Source organism: Vitis vinifera, chromosome 3 (genome assembly GCF_030704535.1).
Source record: "Vitis vinifera cultivar Pinot Noir 40024 chromosome 3, ASM3070453v1".
NCBI lineage: Eukaryota > Viridiplantae > Streptophyta > Magnoliopsida > Vitales > Vitaceae > Vitis > Vitis vinifera.
In genome coordinates, this window is record NC_081807.1 from 5,349,376 (window position 1) to 5,370,325 (window position 20,950).

At 33.9% G+C, this 20,950-nt stretch overlaps 2 protein-coding genes across 2 annotated transcripts; both read right to left on the reverse strand.

Moving 5' to 3' along the window:
- Nucleotides 1-810: 810 nt before the first annotated feature.
- Nucleotides 811-18,164, reverse strand: LOC100246859 (protein CHROMATIN REMODELING 25). The gene is made up of 22 exons (XM_002282064.5): nt 17,888-18,164; nt 16,752-17,132; nt 16,270-16,356; nt 15,919-16,159; nt 15,730-15,855; nt 15,572-15,628; nt 15,401-15,487; nt 14,415-14,510; nt 14,162-14,212; nt 9,829-9,903; nt 9,627-9,713; nt 7,190-7,281; nt 6,975-7,107; nt 6,073-6,192; nt 5,841-5,954; nt 5,643-5,726; nt 5,434-5,511; nt 5,288-5,346; nt 4,720-4,912; nt 4,533-4,631; nt 1,409-3,555; nt 811-1,168 (listed from the first exon to the last, which is right to left on the reverse strand). The coding sequence occupies exons 1-21, from the start codon at nt 18,064-18,066 to the stop codon at nt 3,190-3,192; spliced, it is 2,805 nt and encodes a 934-aa protein (XP_002282100.2). The 5' UTR covers nt 18,067-18,164; the 3' UTR covers nt 811-1,168; nt 1,409-3,189.
- Nucleotides 1,310-1,865, reverse strand: LOC104878811 (uncharacterized). The gene has a single exon (XM_010649576.2). It carries the CDS (start codon nt 1,863-1,865, stop codon nt 1,422-1,424), a length of 444 nt encoding a protein of 147 aa, XP_010647878.2. The 3' UTR covers nt 1,310-1,421.
- Nucleotides 18,165-20,950: the final 2,786 nt, after the last annotated feature.

Here is a 20,950-nt window from a genome sequence, read left to right on the forward strand (position 1 = left end):
GATTCATACATTTTTTTTTTTGGTAAATTTTTTCCATGTTTTGAATTAAGGAAATGTGTCAAGAGAAAAAGAACAAAGGTAGAGGCAAGGATGTCTTCAAAGGAGCAGCTTGCAAACTGGCAAATTGTACAAGGTTGTCATTTGAACCTCTGCTTTTAACAAGGTATGGACAGGAGGATTACCTCCTGCTCATGCTTGGAAGGTTAATTTAATGGCTCGCAGCTGATGCTCTTAGAAGTCTTAGCTTTGCTGCTAAAGCTATATATCAACTCGTCTTTCCTTGAAAAAAAATTCATTTGCAGAATTTAATATGATCTGCCCATCCTAGACATTAATCAAATATTGGTTATGTTGATCATTGTTTTGTTTTTGGTAGTTCATATTTTCCTTCAATTCAACTTGAGGGTATAAGGAATTCAAGGAAAAAAGCAAAGAAATTGTTCGCCATTTGGTTGTTTCAACTTCAAGAGAGCTGACTGAAACATTAATTAGTGTCTAGGAAATATAGATGGGACAGAGACGAGCATTTAGTATTGTCATAATTAAAGAAGTCAATCCAAAATTTTCCTCGAACTCTTGGGGTTGCGTGTTTTGTTTTGATTTTAAATCCTTCATTTTTGGGTGTTGGTGCTAAGCATTTAAGAAATGCTTCCCCAACAAAACATTCTTTCCATAAGAGCCAAAGTGCGCAAGGCTCTTATTATTTTTATTTATTTATTATTTTTTAGGTGCAAAAACTATTTGTTATTTTCATTGTAAAATAATGGCTTGGAAAACTTACTATTTGACTTAACTAAAAATAAGCATGCGTAATCAGAATTGATAAATTACATTAAGAATAGATACTATCTCATGGAAGCACTTCAAATGCAAACCTTTGTACAAAAGAGAAATCGACAAATCCATTCTTTGAGGATAAAAGAAGGAAAAATTAGAGAAAATACAAAATAGAAATTGATAAATGCCTTCTTTGAGGATAGAAGAAGGAAAAATTAGAGAAAAAAAAATGGAGAGGGAGAGATTTAGCAAACCACAAATTCCACCTTAGATCTAATTGTTATCCATCAAGTCCATAAATTAAGAAGAAAATATATAGTCCACCTCTTAATCTTTAGATCATAAACCTTGAAGGGAGACCTCTACAACTGCACCCTCCAATTAGAAGTACCTGTAACAAGAAACCAATTAAAACTAGCTCTAGTTCTTTCCGAATGTGTAACTTCTTTTCAGATGAATTCTTGAAAGAATGGGATTGAACCCTTTATCATGCTTGATGCCTTTAAACTGTAACGATGGTTATGTTCTTTGAAACTATTAATCTCAGAATATTTTTCTCATTTAGTTTACCCAAAAAGAAATTATATAACAATTAACAAGCCATTAGATCTAAGATTTTCCAAAAACTTACCCTTTTCCTGATCTTAATTTTGAAGTCTGGCCCCTTCCAGCTGAGTCTCGGGCTTCTCCTCAACAACTCTTTCCAAAGTCCCATCACTTTTATCACCTCTTTTCAGACCAAACCTCTGTTTCCACCTGCCTGAACTCTTCTGCAGCCTTGGCAACACATCCTTGAACCCATCATCATCATCATCATCCACAAGGAGCTCATCTCGCAGGGTCATCTTAGGCTTGGTGGGCAACAGCATCCCCTTGAAGAAGATCTCATCTGCAGAAGTCATATTGTTGTTTTTCACTGAGAATTCAAAGTCCGAAGACACAGGTGCTTCTCTGTAGTTGGTTTCATGCTTCTTGATGGGATGTTGGGTGTCTGCGAAATCATTGGAAAAGGAGATTCTAGGGCCCAGAGGAGAGGTATAGAGGTATGGTTGATCATTGTTGAACATGTTTAAGCATGCCATGAACATTCAAACCAGCACTCTAACTAAGCCTTCTTAAATAGTTATTCCTTCTCCAAGCACATGCAGTCTCTCACAATTATATTGTAGGGGGCTTGTTTTATATGGCGTGCGAAGTTGGCATCTCATGTTACTTGGATTTGTCCCTTTGTGAGTCAAGTCTTACCCCACCTCCTTTAAATGGGGGCACCAACAATTTGGCATAGTTGTGACTATATATATACATTGTCTTTATCGATGTATTTTTCTTCTTCCTCATCCTACTCTTCTAGCCCCTTTGATTTAAATTAATTCAAGGAATCTTGGTGCATGCATGAACTTGTCTTTGTTACATTGACGGAAACATAATAAACAGACTTTCACTCTTATTATGATCAGTTGATGCCATTTCAGATCCATCCACTCCTAAAATCTTTAATCTATTTCTCACTCTATAATGTGTGCCATGATTACACCTATGGTATTTAGATTGGAGACTATTTCTTTGTTACCTGCATGCAAAGAAAATTCATGAGATTGAGCTGGCTAGAAATTTTAGTGATCTATATACAAACCTAATTTTTCATATCCTTCCCAAACTTCAGACTCTGGACTTGAGCTAGTCTCACTCTCAATCTGCAATTTTAATATAATATAATAGAAACCAAGTGGTCTAAGTCTTACTGCCTCAGCCACAACAATGAAAAAAATAAAAATAAAAAAAGAGTTTAAAACTTGGGATTCCCAGGGTTTCAGGGTCCTTCCACTCCCTGGAATAAAACACTGTTGATGCTCATTGCTCACATGGTTTATCCACATTTCTGCTGCTATCTAAATGGATTTTGGACATGTGGCAGATTCTCAAACTAACATTGACTAATCCCCAGAAGACATTGAACTAACTTCATGGGTTAATGGGGAAAAGCTAGGTTTAAGGGCATGGTCTCCCTCCTGTCTCCCATCTTCTTAGCATTAAACTTGTTTTTATCCTCTTTAGTCTTTCTTCACAAGACTTGGTTCACTGGCTCATTCTTCAAGGTTAGATCAGTGGTATACGGTATACCCCTTCATTTACTGAATTGGTTGCTCCCAGTGTCACCTAAAACCTGTCCTATTAAAGTCTCTTAGCATAATAGACATAGGGCTTACTTCATAGTACTAAATTACTAATGGACTCTCTTCCTATTGTCGAAGATACTGAATACAATCCTCAAGTTCTTAAAAGTAGCTTTCATTTGCATGTGTTTGTGTTCTCTAAAACGAAAGGAAAAAAAAATTGGCCAATTCGATTTTCAAGAATATCAGAAGCAGACCCTAGTGAATAGAAACAAATCATTTGAGCCGCCAAAATTTTTCACTCAAAGTCATCATCATGTTGTACAGAATCAGGAGACAATCTTTTCAGGGGTAATTGACTTCCAATAGAGAGTTTGGGCTTTAATGTTACAGATGGTGTGCCTTTTGATGTTCTCATTGATTTTATACCTGCCAGATGAAAAGGCTTGGAAGAGGATGATGATATGCTGGTGATAGAATCTCCTTTGTTAGAAACTGGTGGGGCTGACTGTTGATGTTTAGACAGTAACGTGGGTTTTTGGAGCAGTTTTCCCCTTTTGTCAGATTGGTTCTTATTTGCTTCAACTCCCTGCATATTTGCCCGTACTTTTGATTCAACAGGTACAAGCTTCCCATCTACTTGGTTTGTGAAAACAAACGTGACCTACAACAACATTAAGATCTGAGAGCTACTAAACAGCACTCACCAGTGCATTATGAAAAACAATAATCATAATAAATTATGTGGAATGCTCACTTTATCAAGGTTCTGCACCTTTCATTCTTACGGAAAGCATATTTCATGGTGTTGTACTTGTACCTCATTTTCATGGAAAGCAAATTGGCTTAAGCTTATAAGATTTGAGTTCACAATGTATATCATGCTCTTTAATACCCTCCCTCATGTGCGGCCTCATACCCACATATGGAGAGACTCAAATAACCACAATCAACTTCTTCTGGGCCCACATGTGGGCTCAATGAATTGAGGAAATAAATATTATGTGGTAAGGTTCGAATACATGACCTCCCACCAAACAAGGCAGGATACCATGTTGAATAATCAGTTTCCTAGAAGTTTAAACTTGTAGGATTTAGGTTTACAATGTATATCATATGCTCTTTAACACAATAAATAAAAAAGGATCTTTGCACAAATATTGAATGTCAAACTTTATCAACTCAACAGTTATTCCTAGTGCTTCAATGGGTGCCAAAGCGCATACTATGCATAAAATGCAAGAGGAAGTATGTCTAATGCTCTGGTGTTGTGTCCTAATAAACATGTCATATATTGGTTAAATATTGTCCTAAACCTAATCCTTTTCCCTTCGTAATGCTGGACTGGCCCCACTAGATGTGAAACTACATCTTCAACCAAACAACAATGGGCAGAAGACATATTATGAAAGTAGTGAAAACATTGTTTGTAATAAAAGCTTTTTAAAAATGAAATTAAGCAACCCTAAAATTGTTAGTTCAGGATTAGAAGATGTTTAACATGATTTTATGCATTTGCAGCTCTATATTTGCAATCCAATGGGACCTAGACACTAATCAAGTCTCGACAAACTTTGTAAATAAGTAAACCTCAGGAAAATATCCGAATCAGATATAAAACTTTTTTAACTGTTGACCCACCTCATCACCCGCTGAAGCTTGAAAGATAGCATCAGGCACTGATGTTGAGAAAAAATGATGCCCCCAACTTCCTAAATCCTCTTCCAAAGCAGTCCCCACCTGAAATAAGTCTCAGAGATGTGATAGATCAAATTAGATGTCTAGAAAGAAAGATGATGCTAGTACATCAAATTAGATTCTGACAAACCTGTTTCTCAGATCTTTTTAACTTATGCAAGCATCCAGTAATGCCTGCAAATCCACCTATATCATCACAATCCATTTGATAAGACTGACAACCTTCATTTTTTGATTCAAAACCATCCTCCTCTCTCACGCTCTCAGGTCTTTCATCATAATTTTGACAACGGTTGCAATTCATCTTTTCGTGAATTTCAGACCTACAGGAATCACATAGAAACAGGGTTAAAAGCATCAACTACCTCAATTAAAGTGAAACAGATTCAAGGCTTCATTGTTTCCATTCATTATGATAAAGCCAGGTTGAAGTAACAGATGCCATAAAAAAGGAAAGACTGGGTGATAACTGTCTTATACTAAGGCCAAATCTTTCTGTAGTTTCTTAATAATTTTAGCAGACTATTTTATTATCATCAAATATCATCTGATCCGATACACATTAATGTTGTCTGCAATTTATTCTATTGCTGGTTAATGACAGCAAAGTCAATACTTAAAAACTCATTTTCCATAAGGCTGCAATCATTTCAGCAATGTTTATGCTGATGAAATTTGACTTAGGAAATACATATTACCTCACATTCTCATGAAATGAGAAGAGATCACGTAAATCTTCTGTTGAAAGAAAGTTACCCTGCAATAAGAATACTTTATTACCACAGAGTCAAGAGCAAACACTGAAGTTAAAGCATGGGGAAAAAAAAAGCAGTAACACGATAACCTGTGTCTTAAGGCTGTCTTTTTGCTCCTGCTGAATTACTTTTTGAAGCCCTTCTTTTGACATTTGACGCTGGAATACCTATCAAAACATTTGAGAAGTTTCATCAAATGGAATCAAAGGCATATTGCTGATTGTAATCTTAAATTATCACATGAATTTTGAAAGAAAAACTAGCAATTATATTAACTCAATTACTGGCACATCAAAACCTTTTCTTCGATCGTCCCAGTACTTAAAAATCTATAGATGTATACTCTCTTCTTTTGTCCATCCCTCCAGACTCTTGCAGCAGCCTACTTATTGGGTAAGATGAGAAATGAAGACAATCAGAATGTTATAACCTCAGAGAATGACATGCTTCTTTTCTAATTCATATTCAGATGCACATTGAGAGCATAAGAAGTTACTTGTTTATCATTGGCAGGATTCCAATCAGGATCAAACAAGACTAGTCGGTTTCCACCAATCAAATTGAGGCCACAACCACCAGCCTTGCTGCTCAAGAGAAACACAAACTCATCCTGCAAGAAGTGTGTTAAACATGCAGCAAAATGTGCCCAACAGGAGAGAGAAAAGAGGAGAGGGGATGGGAGGCAGGCTGAATAGCCGATAATCATTAATCAGAAAAAGTTGCATTACCTTCAATGGGTCACTGAAACGGTTTACCAACTTCTGTCTTTTGTTGATTGATGTGGTGCCATCAAGTCTCAAGTACGGATATCTTCTCTCTCGACACAATTGAGCAAAAAGGTCTAATGTCTGGCACATCACAGTTCATTTCATTTGCCTTAAAACATAAATAGATAAAATCCAAGTTTCTTCCATGGGTAAAAGGATTAATTGCAGTAATGATTAATTGAACAAGTTATGTTGCAATAGAAATTAGGCCATCGATGACTAGACAGGCATATTCTTGAACACTTATCAGCAAATTTGTTTAGCATAAATAGTCCAATATCATTCTAAAAAGCATTCCTGCAGGCACTCATCAATATAATTTTTTGCAGGTAAAACAAAAGTGTATATATAAAAAGGAGCAGGCACTCATCAATATTATTAACACAAAAATGAAATATTATCAGAGTTCCAATTAAACAGACTCGACTGAAGGTCTTGACTTTTTCATGCAGCAATAAATGCCAAGAAGAGCAAAACACTAACACAAATACATCTTTTTCCACCATTTAGGTTGGTTCATGAAAGGAATCACCAAATGAGACATCCAAAAATGGATCTGCAGTATCAGGGAAAAGAGTATTGCTAGGCTACTGGATGGTGCAAACCCAAAATAAACAATGCTTTGTAGCTTCCTACATCAGGTTGGCGCAATGACAATCTAGATAGTGTCATCCAGCAGATCGAATCTTGACAAGGCACCAGAATGTTGCCTGAAGGCATGGCATTGATGCTGTTGTCAAGCTACACACTGTCTTCATACCAGATGAAGAAAAGATACTAATGCATGTAAAAAGTCTGATTTACATTTCATACTTGATACTACTAAACTTTTTAGAGTAGCTAGATTCTTTATCTAAAACTACCTGAGTATAGTTTGAGACAAGGACAATTCGGTCATCTGTTTTCTGACGCAGATGGGCCAGCAATCGGGCTAAGACATGCATTTTCCCAGACAGTTCAACCCAAATCCCTTCACCACCGGTCCATGCTCCAGATCTAACACATAAAAACAGCAACCTGTGAGGTTGTAAATAATTTGAAAGGAAATATATAAACACAGCTTAACAAAAATTCTTACCTTCCAGAGAACATTTCTGGAGGGAAAAAGCGCATACAGTCTTCAAAACCTGATGTTCCCTGGTTTCCACTTTTTACAGTATCATAAATGAGCTACAAGATAGACCATTTTCAATGAGGACAGAAATAAGGTAACTTCTAAAGATTGTAAACATGATGATCATGAAACATAGAGATTGTAAAGAGTAATGAGCCTATATGTGTGAAAATCCAAAATTTGAGAAAACATTTTTAAGTTGACATAAAATAGCATCATAAATTGGTTTTCACACATATACACCTAGATAGTGTCCTCTATACAGCAGGTGCTTAGAGTTTTAACATAAATGACCCACTCTCCCTCTGTCATGTAATACAAGATCTGGTGAAATGCTATACATAGTGTTTCCAATTGTATAGATAACAAAATTTTCTGTTCAATCTTATGATTATTCATGTCATTGAATGATCACCCAAACAGATTGGCTTCCATGCTTTTGAGTTTGATCATGAGAATTTTTTTTTTTGTCAAATTAGCATTTGACAACTCAAATACTTGTAAATATGGATACTACTAAATTGCTTTGTTCTCTATTTCTCTGTATGGAGTAACTATAAGAAACTTCACGGTCTTATTGATTAGAAAGCTTAACAATGATCTCCCATTATCATCTTCATGCTAAAGAAATTTAAAATTTTCTTTCCCAACACTCAAGCATCTCTTTAGTCATATTACCATGGCCTTTTGCATTTAGTAATTTCTCCCCCCAAAAGAAAATAAAAAGAAGTGTACCCAATTGGACCACAAGGTTTTTCTTATAGATGGCCAACATGCCAATCATATCAAATATGATTTCATCTTTAAAATTTATGAAAAGTCTGAACCAATCTTGAAAGTACACCAAGAAGGAAACAAAGATAAATGATGAGAGATTGTTTTAAGAATAACACAATAAAAAGTTTCAGCAGGACAGGTACTAAAATATAATAAAGAAAACTTTTAAACAACCACAGGGACGATCGAGGTTTAAAATTCCACCTGCATCAAATTACAACAATTCTCATAATCACCTTCCCAAAATATATATATTTGTGTAGCTTGTATATATGTGCGTGTGTGTGTGTGTACAAATCATGATAATATCATATCTGAAATGGTGCAGTATAGGGCATCAACAAGAAGGTCAATTGAGTTTCTAGGTGATTGCACCAGAGATCTGGGATTATATACCACCTTTATCAGGGTTGGGGAATTTAAGGTATGGGGAAGGACCTGCAGGAATACCTTATCGTGTAGTCCATGGATGCCTTTGGACCACAAAATGATGTTTAAGATTAATACCATATTTTCTAACCTAAATAAATTACGAAGGAAAGAAGGCTGAGACTATCATTATCCAATTCTTAATTAAAGAACACAGACTACAAAATAAGTATCATTTTCAACAATCGACACTATAATTTTTCAACCCTCATGGTGTCTTATAAAATTAACAAAATAATAATTTTTATTCAAAGTATTAAATATTATACCCCACATTAAAAGAAACACCATATTGTTTAGAGAAATTCATCATATCTAAATGTATATTATAATTTTCTAGACATCTAAAAATCAAAATAAGAAACAAAATAAGAGAATAAACATCCTAGAGAAGTTTTGGGCATCATCATCAATCATCATTGAAATTAAAATTGTCATCACTTTCATCAAGACTAGGTTGATAACCCTCCATCTCATTATCACTATGATTGATAATATAATATTTCATCTTATACTTTTTTTAATCTAATGTTAGATTAAATTAAATTACAATCCAAGTATGTTTAATCTTAACACATGGTCAAAGGCAACTGCCTCTATGCCTTGCACCTTATCTCAAGGTGACTACCTAGGCGTCACCTTTTTGAAGCCACCTTGCCTGGGTCTTCAAGAGGTGACTTTTATCTACCTCGCTTAGCCCGATGGCCTCAGCAACCCAGGCGATCGACCTTAGTAACACTGGCTTCAGCTAGTTATAACCTTAGTAATAACTGATGCTACTACTTTATTCTCCCTGATGAATGAAATGTTGAAGAAACATGAGTATCAAGTGTCATGTGAAAGACTTTGGATAAATCTCCAAAGCAAACCTATGGACAATTTCACACAAGAAGCTTCCTTCCATTTTAACTTATGACACAGATTAACCATGTCCTAATTTCTTGTAATTTGTATACAGGTCAAATCATGGCATTTTAAAGAGGTTTTTAACACCTTTAAGATGTGCATCTGGTTTTTGAGTTCTCTTATTCCAAAAACCTCTTAAATCAGAGAATAAAAACCTTTATGACTAATTATTACAACTGTGATGACAATTACTTTGTAGATTTTATTAGGTATAGATATCTGGTCCATAAACTGATTTTGCCTAATGTAGTTTATCTCAAGGAAAATACTATTCTCCACTGATATGTACCTTTGGATGATTGCAAAGCTTCTTAAGAGCGGTGATATAAGCCAAAATCTTTGACTGCTTCATTTCTTCATTAATTACCTTTTTAACCTGTTCAAAAGGGTAACAGGTAACAGGTTTCAGTAATATTTGCTTTGCACCAATCAGAAAAAGTCAATGCACATTTCAAAACATTCATGATAAATTAATATAAGCAAGAACCTACATTTTTAGAATGTATAAAATGGTTATACAATTCTGATTGGAGAGGAGATAACCTGCAACAAACAACTTCAACTATCTGCAAATGAAAACAAAGTCATAGTAGATTTCAGTTAGCAAAACTCTTCAAATAACCACTGCTGTATTCCTATGAATAAAAGGTGAAAGTGATATTCAGAAGTTACCCAAAACCAAATTTTGAATTGATCAATGTGATTCACAATCCAGCACTTTTGGCTGACAGTGGTATGGGAAGATCACATGGACAACAAGGTTATCTGCTAGAACTTTTAAAGTCTTCCTAGTTGGATAATAAAACATCAGTGACCTAGTTAAGTATTATGGATCCAATATTTGTTTGTTATCTGGTCTGACTCAATCCTCTAAGAACCAACAGATTTTATTGTTTATTTTTAAACAAATGCCGCTAAGCAAGTAGCAATGCTTTTATTAATCTTTTACTTCCTCAATAAGGTTTAAGTACTTCATCTGCCAGCTTCTGACAACCCAATTGTATATTCATATTTATTATTGCATAGCAATTGCGAAAGGAATTCTAATATTTTGCATTTTGCCATATATAACATTTCATTTGATGTAACTCTCATTTTGGCCACTTCAAAACACACGCCACACTGCCTAAGTTTATGGTTTCTTGCTCAGTTTCTTAACATAAGTAACTCTGCATTTGAATCAAATTTTATTTATCAGCCTAACTAAGAATGTTCCTCAAACTAGAAAAATGATGAAAACAATAATCCTTGGTTAACCATACAAGGTTATAGCATTTTTAGTTAGTGACATATATTAGATGCTGCTGCTTAGGTAGCAAAAGCTTATGATACAAACTTCAGATATACTGTCAGACATGAGGAAAAATAATACAAAGAACTTCATTCATAATGCATTTAATCGGTCCAATACTTTTTCCGCTCACAACACATAAAGATCATCTTACTCGTATAAACATAATATTCATCCTACTGCAATGAGAGGTCCTCTTTTACAAGTAAATGCATTTGATTGGCAACTTAATAAGCTGATTCACCAGATATCACTTTGCATACCCTAAAAGACAAAAGCCCTAAATAATCACAAGGTAGGTTCAAAATTTGCACTTTTTGCACCCAAAATTGATAGTTGATTTGGAATGAAATCTTCCAATATATTTAGATATTATGAGATGGTTGAACTAATGGATACCAAGGTGGATATCTACCCTCACTGATGATTAATGTTAAAACTTAGGAAATTTTCTCATCTCAAAACAAATTTTGACCAATAAAGGCTTGAATGTGCTAGAAATCATGTGTTTAAAGAGGATAATGATACCCCAGCTGGTTTCTTCTAGAGCTCTAAAGGCTTAAGACAAGGGGATCCCCTTTCACCCTATTCATTTGTTGTTGCTATGGAGGCACTCAGATGGCTGTTAAAGAGGGCAGTCAATGGAGGTTTTTTGATGGATTTCCAAGTGAGGGGTAGGGGCGGAGAAGGGGTTAAAATTTTTCATTTGTTGTTTGTAGATGACACCCTTGTCTTTCATGAAGGCTTTAAGGATCATATGACTTACTTAAGTTGGTTGCTTATATGGTTTGAGGTCATCTCGGGATTGAAAATTAATTGGGATAAGAGCAAGCTAATTCCAATGTGAGAGGTGAATGATATTGATGATTTGGATTTTGAGCTTGGTTGTAAGGTGGGAAGCCTCTCTTTCTCTTATTTGGGTCTCCCATTGAGTGCCCCGTTTAAATTTGTAACAGGGTGGAAGAGATGTTTTGGAAAAGGTTGGCTATGTGGAAGAGACGATACATCTCCAAAGCAAGGAGAATTACCCTGATTTGAAGTATCTTGTCTAATTTGCCTATTTACTTTATGTCATTGGTGTGTGTCCCAAGGTCGGTTAATTGAGGTTAGAGCGGATTTAGAAGGACTTTCTATGGGGTGATGGGGCTCTTGAGTGAAAACCACATCTAGTAAGATAGGATATTGTTGCTTAGACAAAAGGAAAAAGGGATTGGGTGTGAAGCATCTCTCCATACTCAATAAGGCTCTATTGTGCAAATGGAACTAACACTTTGCTAATGAAAGGGGGGCCATTTGGAATCAAGTTATCAATGGGAAGTATAGGAAAGAAGAAAGGGATGGTGTTTCAGGGAGGTGAAGGAGGGGTTTGGTGTTGCCTTTTAGAAATTCATAAGGATTAGCATTTTGTGAGTAGTAAGATCCATAGTTGTGAAAGGCATGCCTAGGCTCCGAGCGGCGCGACATCCCTTCAAGAAGGCGCCGCTTAGGCACGCAAGGCGCAACGCGATCCACTGGTGCGCCTCGATCCCCTACCTACTCCTTCTTCTTCTTCTTTTTCTCTTTCCCTTCTTCTCCAGTGTTAGGTTGCAAAGGGCAAAGAGAAGCCCTAATTTCTTTTTTTCTTTTTTGGGACCAAAACGACGTTGTTTGGTCCCTGTTCTTTTAAAAGAGCAGGGTCCGAAACGACGTTGTTTTGGCCCTTTTTATTTTAAAAAGAATAGGCCAAAACAACGCCATTTTGGCCTTAATTTCCTTTCCAGCCCCCTTTTCTAGTTGTTTTCAACTTGACAACTCTTCCAAATTTTGCCCTAGCCTCAATCATGTAGTGGAGAAGTGAAGAAGACGAAGAAGAGGAGGAAAAATAGGAAAAAAAATCAAGAAAAAATAGGAGAAAAATTGAGGAAAATATATATATAAATTAGGGTGCACCTCACTTCACTAAAACCCACGCCTTAGGTGCGCCTTGCGCCTCAGGCTCCAGGACTACTTTGCGCCTTGGTGCGCCTTGAGCCTTTTAAAACTATGGTAGGATCTCCTTCTTGGTGGGCAATGGGTGGAGGGTCAAGTTTTGTAAGGATAAGTGGTGTAGGACTACATCTTTGGGTAGCTCTTTCCCATCCTTATTTGCCTTAGTAGTTTCTAAGGAGGCATGAGTGGACAATGTTTGGAATTCTTCTATTCAAGGGAGAAGGGGTTGAGTTCAATGATTGGGAGATAGGAAGTGTGGAGACGTTTCCGGCGTGTTTGCATGGGTTGAGGTTGTATAGGGATGAGGAAGATAGGGTGTTTTGGACAGAGACAAAGAACAACAAGTTTACAATAAAGTTGCTCAATACTGTTTGGAGCTGAAGACATCGGTTTCTTTTCCATCGATTATCATATAGAAGGCATGGGTGTAACCTAAAGTCAGTTTTTTTGCTTGGGAGGTGACATAGGGAAAAGTTTTAACTTTAGATCAAGTTCAAAAAGGTGAAGGTCTTTAGCAAATAGATACTTTCGTTGCCATATTGAGGAAGAATCCACAAACCATCTCCTTGTCCATTGTGTAAAGTCAAGGGTCTTATAGGAATTGCTTTTTGCCCTTTTTGGGGTGTCTTAGGTGCTGCCCTTATTGATTAGAGAGACACTTATAGGTTGGCATGGTTCGTTCGTGAACAAAAAGCATAGGAAGGTTTGGAGAGCAAGTCCCTTATACTTATTTTGGACAATTTGGAAGGCAAGGAATAGAATTTCCTTTGATGGGGATGAATTTTCACTCTAAAGTTTAAAATGTTCTTTTGTTTGTTTTTTATGGCAGAGATTAAAATGTTTATAAACGATGTTCCAACAATTCTTTTTAGTTTTTCAATTGGTTGGGATCTTGTTGAGAATGGTGTTGCTTAAGCCATTCTTGTTTTGTAGCTTTGGCTTTTGATGGTGCCTATTGGTGATTGGTGTAGATGTTCTGTATACTGTGGATCCCTCCTTTGGCGACCCTTTTCAGTATATTTATCTTCTTATCTATCAAAAAAGAAATCATGCATTTAAGAGACTAGGATAAGAAATATTTATTAGAGCAACAAACACAAAGAATAAAACATTTAGAAGAAACATTTGTTCTTTTTTCTTTTTAATTTTGAGACTTAGTATGATTTGTTTGATGAGGTGGCAAGACAATTGAGATTTTGAAAATAACACCAATATAAAGCTTCTCATCAAGTGATGAAAAAAAAAAAAAAAAAAAAAAACAAATGTTACAAATTTGTTTTGAGAATTAATTGCAAAGGACCTTAACCTAAAATTTTCTCAAATAATACTTTACATAAAGAGAGCAAAGAGGACCTAACCACTTTATCAAAACTCAGGAAACAACTGAAAAATAACAATTATTAAAACAGAAGTGTGAGAATTTGTGTATGTACGAATTTATGCATATGCACACTGACTGCCTTATTGTGGAAGAAATAAAATCCCATGTCAACTGACATAACGAAATTATCCAAGATTTAACAAATTATAGTGGTATACATCCGCACATCAATATAATTTCATACCTTTGGTGGGAGGTGATTTGATAATAATGCATTAGTCCTCCTCAATATGAACTGAAAACACATCCATGAGTTCATAGTGAGAAAACAAAAGACAATAAAACCACCTAGCTCGTAAGGAAAGCACATTTTTTAGAAAGGAATATTTATTCATCAATACGAATCAGAAGCCTATCTTTCCAATAACAACAAAGGCACAACTCTATCAAGGACATAGAGAAACATAGTTTTCATAATCCTACATCAACAAGATTACCTGGTTCACTGTTGAACTCAGTTCTGCAGATCGTTCCGCACCTAATTTCTTCTCTTCTTCAGCTGCAGTAGGTTCTCTTCCACAAATGATTGGTGTCTTTATAAATTTTATTTCATGATAGGACACATAACAAATTCAGAATAAATGTCAAAAGAGTGAAAAGAAGAAAAATAACTTATCACTGAAAACCATAGACAAAAAAATTGTAATTGCTCATAGATAAGAAAGATAAATTCTCATATTACATACATTTAAATAAATATTAAAAAAATAGCTATCACTGAAAATAATCTCAAGTTCTAGAAAATCTCCTAGGATGGCCAATGAGGCAAGAACAAAAAATTAATTAAACAACAAAGTGAAAAAATAAATAACCGATCAAATGCTTAAATCCACGTTTCTCTATGTTTTGTTATGGATTAGGATGTACATAGATGGGAGTTCCCTAACCATGATAGATTTTATAGATTGGTTGGGGTCTTTGTGAAAAGGTTTTTGTTTTCTATTGACCCTGCATTTTTTCATTTTATGTCCATAGATGACCTGTGTAGTTCAGTGCACTTTTTGTTAAGCATTGTTAATACATTTCTTTGCTTGCCTATCAAAAAACAAAAATTTGAAAACATAAATAAGCCTACAAAATATTGTGTCAACAAAGGAAACCCCTTATACTCTGCAGTAATGAGTTGGAATGCAATTTATAATATTTATGGATATATTTTATGTTCATAAATTAGAATTCTGATGTTTTAGAGAAAAAGTGTAACCATCAGAGTTAGCTGTAATATATCTTATGCTTAGCTCGGAAGGTATTTAATTTATCAAAAGGATTATAGACATAAGCATAGCAACCACGGTATCCACCAACCAAAAGAAAAGGAGAAAACCCTCATAAGAAGATTCCCACAATGTTAAAAAATAATTACCACAAGGGATTCATATTACCTGCCCTAAGTAATGTCTAAAATAGAAAGCAGTCAGCTTACCTCATAGTAACGACGGAAATATGTAGCATCACCCAAGATTCCTGGATTAGTAAAGTTAACCATAGCAAAGAACTCTTCTAGGTCATTCTGCAGGAATTTTTTAAAATGTATTAATGAGAAAAACCTTGATAGCATGAGACATATCATGAATCATGAATACACGCCTCTCACCTGCATTGGAGTGCCTGACAATAAAACGCGACGCTTGCATGCCAGAGCAGCCAATGCCTGATCCAGGAAAGAAAAGGAATCCATGAACAAAACTCATAAAAAGGGAGATGAGACAACACATTGGGAAACCAAAAAAAAATCACTTCTGAAAAACTAACCCGATTTGTTAATGTCTGGTCATTTTTCAGTCTGTGAGCCTCATCACATATGAGAAGGTCACAGGATCCACTGTGACTAAATTTTGAAGAATGCATGCGAAATGTCTCATATGAAACAATCAGAACCTGCAACATAGTTCAGTTAGTGCAAAATTCTATAAAATTACCAAAATAGTTGCATAGATTTACCTGTAAAGGGCTATGGGGACTTGTAAAACTATCAATTCCAAATACAACATCATCTCGGGTACTTTCACAGAGAGCAACAAGTTGAACTCTTTCTCCAACCCACTTCTTAATTTCAGCCTCCCAGTTACTTACAAGACTAGTAGGAGTAACGATTATTGCCTTTTTAACCATTGCTTTCCCATCAAATCCCTGACGAAGAAGAGTATACAACAATGTGATTGATTGCAAAGTTTTGCCCAGGCTGCAAAAGTGTGACCAAGAACAGCATTTTTGAGAACAAGTCTAAGTACATAAAATAAAAGAACAGCAGACATAATGTAATGAGAAATACAGGGGAAAAAAGATATTTACCCCATATCATCAGCCAAAATGCACCCAGAAATATTAGCAGTGCTAGATAACCCTGAAACACAATCAAACATGAACTGAACCCCCTCTCTGCAAGAAAAATTAGAGGACAGATTTTCATTAATTAAAAGAAAGTATAACTGAACCGGGGGGGGGGGGGGGGGGGGCGGAGGGGAGATAATAAATTACTAATGTTCAGGTTTTTTCCTGATAAATAGTTGCCAAATCCAATTCCAATCTACTTCAAAAGTTAAAACTGTAGTAGAAGTAATAGATTAAAGAACCGGCAGACAAGAGGTAGCACTATTGATATAGTAGATTAGTTCCAATAATGAATATATATAGCAACAATACTTTTGCTACTTAACCATACAACCTGTAACCTTTAGTGATGACATCAGACAACATTAGAGACATAAAAATTTAAATTGGTAAACATGATTACTTTCTAATTAGAAATATGTGCCATAGCATGAGTGGAATACCTCTGATGAGGTCGAAGGAAACGGACAAGCAATGGGTCCACCACTATTGGCATCAAATTATCTGCCTGCTCTTCAGATTCCTCAGGGTGCCACAACACCAAAGGGTCGATCCCTGCTGGCAGACTCACACTTTCCTCCAACACATCTTTCTCAGCAGCACTAGATATATTCACACGGTTGGTTATCAAAACCAAAGCTGGCCTTGAGGAGCCCCAAGGAACAAACCGTTTGCGAGCCCAAAGACGATGAACTAACTGGTCATTCCGATCATGGTAGCCATTAGAGAATGGGGGTTTAAAGGGTTTTCTAGCAACAGCTGCCCCATCTGTCACTGAAAGAACTCGTGGAAGTAACGATTGTCTTCTTAAAACAAGGTTACCTCTGGAAGATCACAAGGAAAATTCCATGACAACTTGTACAAATTCTAATCTAGACTTTAAAAAAAAAAACGCTAATAGTAATTAACCAGCTTGACTAGGATTAGAGCCTTATAGGGAATTGTATGCTGAACTTTCAAATCAACAGTTTGACTTCCTTCATTTATTGGTGAATTATTATCAAATTTAAGTTCCAATTTTACTAAAATCACTCTACAGTAATCAGGATTGAAATGCAATGTAATGACAATTCAAGATAGGACAGTGCTGATGAAAAGCCAATGTGAGCAGTGACCAACAAATTCAAACGTACCACATTGCAATAACAGCATAAAATTGAAATCGCATACTAAATTACCATCATAAGTTGACATTTACACTCCCTTTCAAATTGCCAACAAACATGCAAGAGAAGCTTAAAAAGAAAAGGACGTAAAATATCAATTCTAAATACTGCTATTCAACTCAATAGAGTTGAGTTGAGTTTCCCATTTTCCACATACAAAGCACCAAAAATAACAAGAGCCAAAATTCATTTTCTTCTCTTGTCCTCGGTTCCCCTAGTCGAAGCTAAAATAGTATACATTGAATAATCCTCATAGTAGGAAACATAAAACAAACCTTGCATTGCAAATTTCACGCAAAACCATACAACACTACGAGATTGAATACATAAATTTAAAACCCTAGATTGGAACGAAAAAACTGCTCTCGAATCGGCACAAAATCTAAGTTGTTCGGCAAATAAATTATACGGACCTCAAGAGAGCGTCGACATTCTGCGATTTCCTACCTTCATCGGACGTTGGTGATTTGACCGCCGATCGTTCTTCGTCGTCGTTCTCCTCCTCTTCCTCCTCTTCGCTTTCGCCAGCAAATTCGTCGCTGGAATCACTGGGATCGGACGACGAAGGAACTTCTTCGTCGTATTCTTCCATGGAAGACTTCTTCGTTCGTTTTACGGAGAGAGGTTCACTGTGAACTATCACTGTTCTCGCCAAACACAGAGCGGTGCCGTTTTTTAAAATCACCAAATTTGGCGGTAAATATGGCGGCTTGCTGGAGAAGCTAATTATTAATCGCAAAATTGTGCTTTCCTCCCCTGAAATATTTGATTATTACAAAAACATCCCTCCAATTTAGTTAACGTTAATTAGTGCCTAAATGATAAATCACATTTTTAATTAATAAAAGATAAGCTTAGATACCAAGCTTTTCTATTGTTTCTCCTTTATACATAATTCTAATTTTTTTTATTTGACAATTTGACTTCAAATCAAATGAAACCTAATGTGCAGAATTTTTTAATGACTTTAATAATTTTAAAAATAAAAATATTAACTCAATCCGTAAGAAAAATAATAAATTAAAATCGTATTGAAATGAGTCATGACTTTATTGTGTCTTTAGTATATAATACACTATGAACCCAAACCTCATATATCAACCCTTCACAACAATCAACACCAAGTAAATTCACTCGGTATCATTAGTGGCAGGATTCGAATAACACTTATTGAGACTACACTTCTCAGTATTTATCCTGATCAATTAGACTAATATGACGGGTAAACTCAATGCTATAATATTAATTTTTGATAATAATTCATAATTTAAAAATTGATTTAATTAACTACATATTGAATTAAAACTAGTCTAAAATAATTTATTTGTAAATGAGTATTAAATAGGCACATTTTGTAAAAATAATTAAATTGTGTTTGTTTTTAAATTCACTTTAAATAAAATATTATTAACCATTATTGTTTTTAAATTATTATTTGTCATTTTTAATTAAAAAAATCAATTACGCCTTTATAAAAATGTTAATATTCTTATTTTATAATATATAGTAAAATACTATTGTTTTTTAATAAAAATATCATTTATGATTTTATTTGTAAAATAAACTATTAAAATTTTAATTTATATATAATTATAAAAATAATTTTATTTTTAATAAAACTTGAATGAAATTTAATTGACACTCTATAAATTAAATTTATACATATTTTACAAAATAAAAATAAAAAATATTTTTAAAAATAACCAAAATTTATTTATTCAAATGATTTTTTTCTTAAAAGCGTTTTTATCAAACATTTGATTTTAGAAAATACCAAAAAAAATAACTTAAAAATAAATTTTAAAGGCATGCCAAATGGCTGAGGTGTCAATGATTATTTTTATTCTCAAAAATAAATAAAAATTTTGATTTCATCACCGAAAACATTTGATAATTTTTTAATAGAAAATATATTTTTTGAAAATAATGTATTTTCTCATATCATATTTGAATTATTTTTAGTTATTTTTATTTATTTTATAAGATATTTTTAAAAATAACTTTTATTTATAATATTTCATTTTCAAGTACAATTATTTTTTTTAAATGCAATATTATAATTTTGTTAATTGTTTTGATTATTTGGGTGTTTGGGCCCAAATGATTCTTATAGCTTTAAAAATATGTTTACAAGATTAATAAGTGCTCGTACTTATATATAGTGTTAGAACTTTTTTCCCAATTCCATATGAGATATCACAAATATGTTATTAAAAATAATTTATTTTTATTTTTAAAAACAATATGTCTTTTAGTTATTTAACATTTTTTTTAACAAATGAAAAATTATTTTCAAAAATAGTTTCAAAATAAAAATCTAAGCTTTGAAATAATATTATTTAGTTGCTCTGGACACCTATGCATATCAACATGAGTGACAACTCTATAAACATTTAAGTGTTTATGATTGAAAAAAAATATAATTTAAAATAAAAATAAATAAATTATTTTTTAAGTGTTTTTAAAATTTATTTTTCTATTTTATATCAATATTAAATAATTTAAAATACATAATTTTTTAACTAATTTTGATTTTATTTGATTGTTTTCTTATTTTTTTAATGTAAATTTAACATCGGAAAATAAATTTTATTTTTTGGGCTATGAAATTATTATGTAAGTGTAAGGCAACAATACTAGAACTAGTTGCTAAGTTCCCCAAAGATCACATTAGTTACAAGTTAGTAGTTACCAACACAAGATTTTTTTTGAAGGGTGGTTGTACCAAACCCAATTTAGGACAAAATCTAGGTCAAAATGAGACTTAGATAATGCACAACCAAACATTTAGCACTTTTAATATTCATAAATATGTCTATAGTATATTTTGAAAAATAATAATTGAGGGTATCAATTCATAACCTACCAAATTTGCAATTTTAAGGGCATGTTTGTTAATTGTTTTATTTTTCTAAAACAAAATAATTGGAAAACATATTTTAGCAACTAGAAAACAAAAATCAAGGGGTCTATAGTGGGGATATTTTAGTTGTTTTTATTTATTTATTAAATATTGTTTTAAAAAATAATGGTATAAATATGAAGAATAATTGAAAATAAAGTGATATATATCAAAATTGTTTTTAAAAAATGTTTGAAAATATAGAAAAGAAGTTGAAAACACTCTAAGTTCTACAAATTTTTGTTACAAAACATATTGTTACAGTTGATTTTTAAAATTGATTTTAAAAACTATTTTTTGAGAATAATTTTAAAAAAGATTCCTAAATAGACTATTAAGTTACCAAATAGGCACTTACCACACTTTGACATGAATTGTTGAAAATACATGATAAAATTTTGACTGTAAAGGGTAGGAATAATAATAGGGTGAGTTTTTCAAGTATCAATCTCACCTTGCCTCAAATGGAACAAATTTGAATTTTAAATAAACGAGTTTGAAACATGTATAAGATTTTTTAAAAAACCTGGACAGATTCGGTATGGGTCCAGGTATTGTCTTATTCCGCTTCTTG